The sequence below is a fragment of the Palaemon carinicauda genome, chromosome 6, assembly GCF_036898095.1.
Source record: "Palaemon carinicauda isolate YSFRI2023 chromosome 6, ASM3689809v2, whole genome shotgun sequence".
Taxonomy (NCBI): Eukaryota; Metazoa; Arthropoda; class Malacostraca; order Decapoda; family Palaemonidae; genus Palaemon; species Palaemon carinicauda.
In genome coordinates, this window is record NC_090730.1 from 23165621 (window position 1) to 23178069 (window position 12449).

Below are 12449 nucleotides of genomic sequence, written 5' to 3' on the forward strand. Positions count from 1 at the left end.
TTGGAGAGTTTTTTCAGCGAGTTGCTTTCAGACTGCTCCTCTATGGAATGTAAACAGGCTGTAGAGTACTCTCCGAGATTTTCTCTCTACTCTCGCGAGTGTTTCTCTTCTCTCGCGCGCGATATATTATATATATGTATATTGTATATAATCATATATATATTATATTAAGAATACCTCCTTTACAGCTTCAATGTAATGCTCTTTATAAGTCTACCCGGGTTTAAATTATTAAAGATAGCCCTACCATTCAAACTAATATCACCAATAAGTAGATTTTAATCCTATTTTCTTGAACTACTTGAAGAACTTTCCTAAGCCCCCTTAAATTAAAATAAATCCCCTGGCCCCCGTAATATTCTGACCACCCCCTATCTCTAATTTGATGGAAGAGTCCCCCAAGAGATAGCCCCCCAGGAACCACCCCCAAGGTAGATAAAAAAGGCAAAAATCACATGGAACCGAAAAACACAGTCTTATGGTAAGACTTTAAAGATTTCAAATTACAACTTTCAGAAGCTAAATTAAGCACATAGCCGATAGTCCCCCCCACTAAAGTTACAAATAGCACAGACAGTTTAAAGACAGGGGTCAAACAAATTATATAACAAGCAGGAAAAATCAGCCAAGAAAGAGCTGCCCCCCTTATGACTGCACCCAACCTGAGCACTCTCATCGGCGTTCTTATCAAAGTATCCTCGTCTCTCACGCAAGAACAGCAACTCAAATTCCAAGACCCTCTCAAACTGTAATAAACAAGTCGGAACCTATAGCACACTGTCAAACCCGTTGTTAGCCAATATATTAACAAACAAATTACATTTAGCGGCCCCATAAATGCCACTTCTAAAATCCAGCTAAAAAAGGAATTCCGCACGAAGATAAGTTGGCCAGGTTGATGCACATAACTCTCAAAGGGAGACTGCCCACCAGATTACCCATATTTCGAATATCTTGAGTGCCCCCAACATTATGGATAATAGAACCAGCACACATGAATAAGATGGCCTTAAATAAAGCATGCGTCAATAAATGAAAAAAAGCTAACATGGCCCCGCCCAAACTTGGAATTCTTACTATCACCCCCAATTGCCTCAAGGTAGACAAGGCAATAATTTTCTTTAAGTCCGTCTCGAAATTATCACCTAAGCCAGCCATAAACATCGTAGTACAACCAATCAACAATGAAATATCTCTAATCAAAGTGCCAGTTAACCTGGGCCTAAACCGAATCAACAGATATACCCCTGCCGTCACTAAAGTAGAAGAGTGCACTAAAGCTGACACAGGAGTAGGAGCTGCTATTGCAGCCGGCAGCCAAGCTGAAAATGGAATCTGAGCTCTTTTAGTTATTGCAGCAATGACAACTAATCAAAGCACCAAACTATCTTCTAAAGATCTTCTCCCAACATAAAAGAGGAAGTTTCAACCCCCTAAGTCTACCGTAAAAGCAATACCCAACAAAATAGCAACGTCCCCCACCCGGTTAGATAGCGCCGTTAATATCCCAGCAGCGGCTGACTTCTCGTTTTGGTAATAGATGACTAGGGCATAAGACACTAAGCCAAGACCATCTCACCCCAATAAAATCCTCACTAAATTAGGCCTTAAAATCAACATCAGCATCGACGCGACAAAGCCAAGTACAACATATAAAAAACGATTCATATTTCTGTCTCCCCTTATATAACCCCCCCTATAATACAATACTATAGAAGAAATTAAGCAGACAAAAGATAAAAACATTAGAGACATTCAATCAAAAATTAAAGACATTTCAATTCTCACCCCGTTTAAACTAACCAACTCCCACTCTATAAAATAACTACAGCCAGCCTTCAAAAGCCCTAGCAAAGACCAAATTCCCCAAACTGCCACTCCTAAAAGAAAAATTATTCTTCTCTCAGCTATTTTAATATTTCATAACACTGCTCAAAATAAATATTATATCTTTGGCCCCACAAACCAGTATTTTTTTCTCAAACTATTAAAGCTTTGAATTAGACAACAAACATATACCCGACTAAAATTAAAATATTCAAAGGTAGCCAATGAAGTATTAATACTAAGTACTCCCGAACTTCACCAGAACAACAAGAAAAAACAGACCTAAAATACTTCCCATGCTGGCTCAAAGAAAAAAGATAAAGGGTGTACGCTGCCCTTAAAAAAGACAAAAATACCACCCCAAAACCAACCCAAGATGGCCAAGAAATAACCCCAACGATTAAACTAACTTCTCCCAATAAATTTAAAGTCGGAGGAGCCGCCATATTTCCCACCCTTAAAGCAAACCACCAAAGACACAAAGTAGGCATAAACCTTAAGAGCCCCTTTCTGATAAATAAACTTTGCCTTCCCAACCGCTCGTATCTTACATTTGCCAAGCAAAAAAGCCCCGAAGAACACAGTCCGTGGCCGACTATCACTGCAACTGCCCCACAAACTCCCCACCAGCTGCAGAGTATCAGTCCACACAAAACTAAGCCCATATGGGCGACAGAAGAATAAGCAATCAAAGATTTTATATCCCCCTGGCGTAAACAAATCAAACTCACAATAATACCGCCCACTAGGCCCAAACTAATCCAAACCCAGCTAAGACTAACTCCCACCTTGGAAAAAAGTGGACAAACATGAATTAACCCGTAGCCCCCAAGCTTAAGTAGGACCCCAGCTAAAATCATGGAACCGGCCACAGGGGCCTCTACGTGCGCCTTGGGAAGCCACAAGTGGACTAAATACACAGGTAATTTTACTACAAAAGCTACCACCCTTGAGACATATCAAATCAACCTTAAACTAAACTCTAACTCAGGACATTCCCTTAAACTCATTACTATAGTACCACCTAAATTATACAATCTTAAAAAAGAGATCAACAAAGGAAGAGACCCAAATAAAGTATAGAATAATATATAAACACCGGCTTGTAGCCGCTCAGGCTGATAGCCCCAACCTAAAATTAAAATTATAGTAGGAATCAAAGACCTCTCAAAACAAATATAAAACAACAAATAATCCAGACATGAAAAAGTTAAAATTAGGGATAACAATAAAAGTAAATTAACAAATAAAAACACCCCCCTAAAAGTGGAACCCCGCTTAACTCCCTCCCTGGCCCCCAAAGCTAACGCCAAAACTCAAAACCTGAGTAGAATCAGTAAATAGCCCACCCAGTCAACCCCTAGACTTCAGCCATATTGAAACTCCCCAAACCCTCTTAAACAAAGCACACTAAACAACAACTACCTAAAAAAAGAGAAAGCTGAACAGACAGCCAACTATTGGAACACAATGTTATCAATAAAACTATAAAAACAAACTTTAGCACCCTAAAATTCTAAACCTATTGAAATTATCCCTTCCGTGCCTACGAACGATAGAAACCAACAGAGCCAAGCCAAGGGCTCCCTCACAAGCGGCCAAAGTTAAAAAAAATATTAAGAAAAAAGAATCCCCCCCTAGAAACCCCACCACCCTAAGCATAAACCAAAAAATACTAACCATAATAAACTCTAGACTTAATAATAAATTTAAAAGATGTTTTTGCTTCATCACAAATGCCAGAGCCCCACAACACAACCTCACCAAAGGAATACAAACTCAAAGCCTCAAGATTACCATTAGCACTTCAGAAAGAAAGTTCACCCCTATCTTCAGTCCCCAAAACTATTATTTTACATAAACTACTTCTGACAGCTTCAATAGTTTAAATAAAACAATGGTCTTGTAAGCCGTAAATGAATTTTTATTCTTGAAGCTCAGGGCTCGCCCCTGGATATCAACACTAATTTTTTCGTCCCTAAGACTTTTATCCGTAGCTTTTTGCTTCTCCTTCTTGGCTCACCCTCTGGCCGGGGGCCTAGCACTAATCATGCAGACTATCCTAATTTGTAACACAGCTACTCTTATCTCAGGAATAAGATGGTTCTCCTATATCTTATTTTTTATTTTTCTAGGGGCTACTTTAGTACTGTTTATTTACGTGGCTTCCCTGGCCTCCAACGAAATATTTAAAATTAACTTTAAACTTACAATTATTCTCTTGCTACCCCTTATAACTATCCCAGCTTTAGTTTTCTCCGAAACTCTAATTCTACCCAACAAAGAAACTCTTGAAACATCTTTTTACTGATCCCCTCAAGAAATAACATCTATCCAATTTAAATTAAATAGTATGTATAACCCCACTTCTGCCAACTTAACGGAAGTGATCATTCTATACCTCCTTTTATCTTTAGTAATTATTGTTAAACTAAGATCAAGATTCTTTGGCCCCCTTCGCCTCTCCTAATGGGAGCCCCAATCCAAAAATCCCACCCACTATTCAGCATCGCTAACGGAGCTTTAGTTGACCTGCCCACTCCAGCTAACATCTCCACACTTTGAAACTTTGGGTCCCTATTAGGACTCTGCTTAGTAGTCCAAATCGCAACTGGCCTCTTTTTGGCCATACACTATACGGCCGATATTACACTTGCCTTCTCTAGGGTAGCATACATTTGCCGAGATGTCAACTATGGCTGGCTACTTCGAACAACTCATGCAAACGGAGCTTCTTTTTTCTTTATCTGTCTATATAGACATATCGGCCGAGGAATTTACTACGGCTCTTTCCTTTACATGCACACCTGATCAGTAGGGGTTATCATTCTATTCTTAGTAATGGCTACCGCTTTCCTAGGCTATGTCTTACCTTGAGGACAAATATCTTTTTGAGGGGCGACTGTTACTACCAACCTAATATCTGCCATTCCCTTTTTAGGGACTGATCTTGTCCAATGGATCTGAGGAGGATTTGCCGTCCATAATGCCATACTCACCCGAGTCTTTACTTTCCACTTTCTACTCCCCTTTATTGTAGCAGCAGCTACAATAGTCCACATTCTGTTTCTCCACCAGACCGGCTCTAACAATCCCCTAGGAGTTTCCAGTCAATTAGAAAAGGTGCCTTTTCACCCCTACTTTTCATTTAAAGACATCGTTGGATTTATAGTTATATTAATAGCCCTAATCCGTCTCACCCTTTTAAACCCTTACCTACTGGGAGACCCAGATAATTTCATCCCGGCCAACCCTCTTGTCACCCCAGCACACATTCAACCCGAATGATATTTTCTCTTCGCCTACGCAATCCTACAATCAATTCCTAACAAGCTCGGGGGAGTAATTGCCCTTGTCATATCAGTCGCGATCTTATTTGTACTCCCATTTACCCACAAAGCAAAATTCCGAAGACTATCTTTCTACCCACTGAATCAATTCATATTCTGAACCCTGGTAACTATTGTAGTCCTCTTAACATGAATTGGAGCACGACCAGTAGAAGACCCCTATATCCTCACAGGGCAGATCCTCACAGGACCATACTTTTTATTTTATCTTATCAACCCCCTCACACTACTTATTTGAGATAAACTAATAGACTGATTATTTAACTTTTAGGAAAGTAAATGTTTTGAAAACATCTTAAAGAAGTTCGAATCTTCTAATAATCTAATTTTATCCTAAATTTGGGGCAAGCTATATTAAACTGACGTAACATAAAATTCTAGCCCCCTGAAAAACAAACAATAATTTAAAGAAATGGGTAGAAACGTTTTTCAAGTCAAATACATCAATTTGTCGTAACGATATCGAGGAAGAGAGCCCCGCACTCAGACAAAAAGGAAACAAATAAAGACCACTTTCAAATAAAATCCAACAGACACCAAGTTCCCCCCAAAAAACAAAATCCTAAACAACGTACTTAAAAAAAGAATCCTAGCATACTCTGCCATGTACTCTGTATTAAACCCCGAAACAAGCTCTGATTCCCCCTCTGCAAAATCAAAAGGTGTTCGGTTCCTCTCTGCTAGGCAAGAAACGAATCAAAGGAACCCCAAGGGCCTAGCTACCAATATGAACCAGGAATATCGCTGGTGACTCAAACATATTCAAATCTAATCCCCCCCACTAAAAATAGCAGTCTTAAGAGAATCAAAGCCAGGCTTACTTCATAAGAAATGGTCTGTGCAACTGCCCGCAAACACCCCAAAAGTGAATACTTTGAGTTAGAAGCCCACCCTGCCCCTATGGCAGAATAAACCCCGGCCCTTATACAACATAAAAAAAAAAACAAGACCCCAAACTCAAACCTAAAAAAACCCGTCTCATAGGGCATAACTACCCAAATAACTAAAGAAATAAATAAACTAAAGATAGGAGATAAATAATAAGGAATGAAATTTCTTAGAATAGGAAAAGTTTGCTCTTTAGTGAACAACTTAACCGCGTCGGCGAAAGGCTGTAACAGCCCGATGTACCCCACCTTATTAGGCCCCTTCCGAACTTGAATATATCCTAAAATTTTCCGCTCTAACAAGGTGAAGAATGCCACTGCCACTAAAACCATAATTAAAAGAATTAAATATCTAATAAATTTTACTAAAACTATCACAGCAAGTTTCCCACAAACTTACTATTACCTATAGTGTCGATACTATTTAAACGGATTCTAAATCCGACGCATAAATCTGCCAAAGTAATATTATACTTCATCTAGAAAAAAGAAACTCTCAAAAGCCCAATCCTTTCGTACTAAGACTTAAATTAAATTAATAAAAGATAGAAACCAACCTGGCTCACACCGGTTTGAACTCAAATCATGTAAACTTTTAAAGATCGAACAGACCCACACGGCAAGCGGCTACACCTGCATGAAATTTTAATTCAACATCGAGGTCGCAACTACTTTCTTCGATAAGAACTCTCAGAAAAAATTACGCTGTTATCCCTAAAGTAACTTATACTTATTATCCCTAAAAAAGGATCAAATTATAATGATAACTATTTTATTATCAAGACAGTTACAGCTATATCAATGTCGCCCCAACAAAATAAAAAGAGAATTTCACAACTTTTAAATATAATTTATAGTTAAAATAAACCTTTTATTATAACTTATACTTATTATCCCTAAAAAAGGATCAAATTATAATGATAACTATTTTATTATCAAGACAGTTACAGCTATATCAATGTCGCCCCAACAAAATAAAAAGAGAATTTCACAACTTTTAAATATAATTTATAGTTAAAATAAACCTTTTATTAAGTTTTATAGGGTCTTATCGTCCCCCTAAGTAATTTAAGCCTTTTCACCTAAAAGTCAAATTCTAATTTGAAAAAAAGACAGCTTCTCTCTTATCCAGCCGTTCATTCAAGCCTTCAATTAAAAGACTATTGATTATGCTACCTTTGCGTAAATGTAATATATATATGTAATGTATATTTAAATGCTATGCATGATCTTTGTAGTAATATTAAAGATATTTTTTTTTTCTAAGGTAAAAGTTTGTCCAATTTATGTTTTAATATTTTATATGCCTTCAAACTTATATGCATATATTCCCTTAACCTTACAGAAGACTATTCATTCGTTGTATTACATTTTTACATTTGTTAACTTTTATATTTTTTCAAGATTTTGATTACCAATATTCAGAAAAAAATCATTGATAGTGTGTACAGAACAGGTGTAGATAATGAATTCAGATTATTTTTTATTTATTATCTAATTAAAACTGAAATATTTATTTTCAGTCAGCTGGATTTTGAGTCTCATAAATAATTTGTTTCACTAGACAGTTGAGTCGGGTTTGTTGCAAGTTTCAGTAATGATAGGTGTATTTTAAGGCATAAATGTGAGCAGGATGCTCAACCCTTAATTTTTTTTTCTTTTTTTTTTGGATTTGGATTTGGAGAGCTGTAACTTCTCATGGTTTAATTGTGCTGAAATATGTTCTCTTGGAATTTCATCCAGGCTTGCCAGCAAGAAACTCGCTCATTAGTCCAGAGTCGCATGGAGGAAATCACTTCCAGTGTTATCAACAAAGATCACAGCACCATCTTAGCCCGAGCTATGGGGCTGAATCATCAGCGTAAGTAGGCTGCTACATATATAATGTGATTAAAATTAAGACTGTGTTTTTACACTGAGATAAGTTTCTGATGGCACCAAAAGAAAAGAGAGTTGTTAAATTTTTTTTGAAAAGGGTTTCTGTATTTTAAATCATGGTAACAAAAAAAAAAAAAAACAGTATTTCATCTATCATAAATAAGCAGTGATGAGTCTGATTAAAATCAATATTTAAAATCATTAGAATATGAGTTGAAGCTATTACTTGAATACTAGAATCTTAGAATAGAGTAATTAAATCACTCTAAGATTTTTAGACAAATCGTAATTTGTAAATAAATTAGAAAACTTCTGCCAGGTGTAATGTAAAAACACAAATATGAATACAAGCAGTGAACTAATTCAACCATTCTTTATGGGCCATACATGATTAGGGATTCTTTAGTGATATGTAATAGAACATTGAATTCGTTTACGTAAATATTCAATGGTTATACCACAAATAAGTATGAGGTAAATAAACTTTCAGTCAATGTAAAACAACCAATTTGTGTAAAAAATTTAGACACAGTAATACTTTGGTTCATAAGTAACTCGGAATACGAGCAAATCTGTATACTGTATAAGCACGAATTTTCATATTGGTATACAAGCATTGAATCTGCGAGTAAAGATTTCCGTCCGGATTTAGCATTTTTTGTCTGGATAAATATCAGTGAGAGTAGCATGTGCTGCTCAGTAAACGGATCTGTAGCATCTAACATGCCCCTTACTCTATGTTCACGGGATTTTTATGCCATTTTATTTCGCGTTTGCTTACACCCCTACCCCTTGCTCAGGCCTTAACTCTTTCACGCTTACCATAATATTTGTACCAGCATTGCCTTATGTCATCTTGCAAGGGTTTTTGACAGTGTATTTTTATAAAGTTGTGACTTCATGTTCCTTATAGAATTGGACTTTATGTTGTTCATGTCAAGTTGACAGTACAGTATAAACTACAGTGTCTCAACAGTGGCCCCCAAGATGATCAAGAAATAAGGAAATTATCGAGAAGCATGATCAAGGTATGTGTGTGGGAACCCTGCAAAAATTTACAATTGTAGGATGTCGAACATTTGCACAATCCCAAAGAAAAAAAAAATCAAAGCAATTGAAGTGTGAAAGGGTTACTTATATTGACAAAACAACAACCTCATATTTTAGATAATGTTGAGAACTTGCTTCTCATAGGGATCAGCGAAAAACAGTTAACAGGAGGTAAAGATAACTGAAAACATGATTTAAGAAAAAGCAAAGTTTTAATTTCCTGACCTTTTGAAAAATGAGTCGGGTATTTCAGCAGACCAAGAAAATTAACATTCAAAGCGAGCTGTGGCTGGTTTGAAAATTTCAAGAGAAGAACAGGGATCCATAGTTTCGTCAGACATGGGGAGGCTGCGGGCTCCGATGTGAAAGTAGCAGAGGCATTTGTGTCTGAATGTAAAAGTATTGTAGATTCTAAGTCTTAAATGCCACCAAAAGTTTTTAATTGTGACCAGACCGGTTTCGTTTGGAAGAAGATACCCAGAAGGACCCTCATTACTGCAGAAGAGAAGGCAATTTACAATCACAAGCACATGAAAGACTGTCTAACCCTGCTGATATGTGAAAATGCCAGCAGGGATTGAAAATCAAACCTCTATTGGTGTATCACTTGGAAATCCACGTGCCTTTATAAAGTACAAGTTGCAACAGCATCATCTTAATGGCATAGCTCCTGTACCATGGTCTTCCACTGTCTTGGTTAAAGTCATCTTCCTCTTATATAGGAGATGTATTTTAATGTTGTTACTCTTCTTTTTCCACCCTCTTCTGTCCTGTGTGCCCATCTTCCTTTATTCTCATATGTTCTAGGTCTGAATCTATCTTCCCTTTTATCTTGATTCATTGAGCCCTCCATGTTTTGCTCTTCCACTTAGATATTTTCTGACTTTCTGACCAAGCATTCCTCATCCTTTTATCAGCACGTTTAAACCATCATAGTTATCAGCCATTGGTTCTAGGTCCCAAACATCACATGTTTCCACCAATTCTTTATTTGCTATACACTTCCCACCATGCTTCAACCCTGAGTCTTCATATTCTAAAGTCATAGCTTATCAAAATATTGTGCATTTCTTTATTTCTTTGTTAGTTCCAGTATAGGGTAATGCAAGCCTTGCGTACCCATCGTAAGTTTTTACGCCCCCTACAAATGGGACATTTGTTTTTATTAACCAGTTGTCAGGAGCTTCTCCATTTCATTCATGATGCAGCCACTTTCTTTTATATTTGGGCATATAGTGAACCAAATTTGTCAAATCAATTTTTTATGTGCGTCAAGTAGAATTTTATTTACTCCAGTTCTGGCCTGTTAAGTTATTAGAATTTTTAGAATTATTAGGTGCAGTAATTTTTATATAATGTTTGACATTCTTTCTGTAATTTATTTTTCAAGCTGGCATAAATGTACTAAGCTCGGAGTCACTTGCTTGTTTCTGATTGGTTGGACCTCACTTTGCTCGATACACACAATTATGATATTAATTAGGATACTACTCTCTTTACATCAATTCCATCTCCTGAATGAAGATCTGGGTTTGCTGAAGTCTTTAATAGAGATGTAGCTAAAATTAGGGCATGGTGCAAATCATGGGGATTGTAAGTAGGTCGATGACATTAGCTTAACATACTGATCTCTGCATTGATAATGTTTCTGTAACTTTATGCAACTCCTTTATAATTTTAGGTGTGATTCTCAATTGCAAATTTATTTTTAAGAAACCCGCTTGGTCTATTGCTTCTCCAATCTTCAACTGCAAAGAAAAAATGGCTTAGTGAGGTCTTTTTAGATATTTGGTGATTAATTTATTCTGAAGTAATGTTTTAATTCTTTCATTCTACAATATATCAAGTATTGTTCTCCTGTTCGCTCTTCATTTGCTGTCTCTCATCTTAATTTGTAGGACAAAAACTTGTGGTTTATTAAATTTCTTATTCCTGATATGAATATTAATCTCTGGCACCATTGTTTACTTACTTCTTTATGCATTTTGCATAAGGTGTTTCATAATTTTGACCATGCTTTGCATTCAGATCTTCCCAGACTGTATCGTCCCATATGTAGTACCAGGTATGCAATTAATTCTAACCGTCTTGCCTTTTCTATTATAAGGCTCAACACTATACAGTATTCTAGAAGTTTTATTCCAGTTGTGATCAGATTATGGAATGTTCTTCCTAATTAGGCAGTTGAATTAGTGGACCTTCAGAAGTTCAAACTTGCAGCAAATATGTTTAGTTTGGATAGGTTGCCCTAAGTCTCTCTTCATAGTTTATATGTGATATATCTATTTTAATCTTTCTAATCATGCGATATTGTATATTCTTTATTCGTTACTTCTCATATAGTTTATTTATTTGCTTTCCTCACTGGGCTATTTTCCTGTTGGAGCCCATGGTCTTATAGCATCCTGCATTTCCAATTATTGTAGGGTTGTAGCCTTGCTAATAATAATAATAATAATAATAATAATAATAATAATAATAATAATAATAATATCATCTACAATTTTAGTACTTATGTGATGTTTGTTTTTCAGAGGCCACAGTTTTGATGAATTCTTTTGAATCGATGGGAAATGTTGCAGCAGCATCTGGTGCCGAAATTCATCAACATACTAATCTAGATGCAAGTTCTGCAGCTACTGTTGCTGCATTTCTATCTAGTGATGTAATTTCTGACTAATTTAGAGTTTGGTTTATACTTCATAATTATTTATTCATTTTAGAATCTTTTTTTTTTTCAGTTCAGAATAGTGTAATGGTGGTATGGTGGTAGATGCTGCCTCACTAAAGGATAAGTTACTGTTGTTGAATATTAGACAGGGTACTGTTAACATTACTCTTGGTAAATATAGGTACAGTAATTAAATGAAAATGACAGTATGTATAGTTACTGATGATATATTTTATATCATATGATGTATCTGATTAACTCTACAGTACTTAAAATATTTTGCTTTATGCAATGAAAGTGTTTATTTTTTTAGAAAGGAAATTGAGTTTACAGCACTGGATATTATTAGTAGATACTGGCCCACTATAGGAAAATTAAATTGCCTTTGAATTCTTATAGTCACTCTGAATAAGTGCACAGTTTGTTATAAGTCAGCAGAAAGATTGAGAATAAGTCTGCAGACAAAGTAAAATACTTTGTATCCATATCAAATATAATAATGAAGTAATCATTAAAATGAACCATAGTTCTGTGTCTTCTCTTACCCAGCCTGGATTAGCCCATTATCAAATTAATTTAGTTTCAGTCCCACAATATCTCGTAGACTATGTTTTTGTTTTGTGATAATTTTCATAGATCATTGGCATAAATTTTTTTTTCATAGGCGGATACTCTCTTTAGTGGCCTTTCAAAAATTAAGGTTTGTGATTTTTTTTTTCAGTATGACCAGAGATGGAAAACAACAAAATAAAATAAAAATAAAATGAGGAACTTGACTGAAGAAAG

The 12449-nt window shown here is 36.0% G+C and overlaps 1 protein-coding gene and 2 pseudogenes across 3 annotated transcripts in view; 1 reads left to right on the top strand and 2 right to left on the bottom strand.

Moving 5' to 3' along the window:
* LOC137642505 (uncharacterized) overlaps positions 1-12190 on the top strand; it is a 113226-nt gene extending 101036 nt beyond the window's left edge. The window contains exons 4-5 of one of the 3 annotated variants that reach the window (XM_068375126.1): positions 7808-7925; positions 11734-12190. In XM_068375126.1, the coding sequence (XP_068231227.1) occupies positions 7808-7925; positions 11734-11765 (150 nt within the window). In that variant the 3' untranslated portion in view covers positions 11766-12190. Of the gene's footprint in view, positions 1-7807; positions 7926-8855; positions 8903-11526 lie in introns of those variants that run through there. The other 2 variants (XM_068375127.1, XM_068375125.1) reach the window with 2 other exon arrangements.
* Positions 224-2125, bottom strand: LOC137642316 (NADH-ubiquinone oxidoreductase chain 5-like; annotated as a pseudogene).
* LOC137642317 (NADH-ubiquinone oxidoreductase chain 1-like) lies at positions 5607-7389 on the bottom strand (annotated as a pseudogene).
* Positions 12191-12449: the final 259 nt, after the last annotated feature.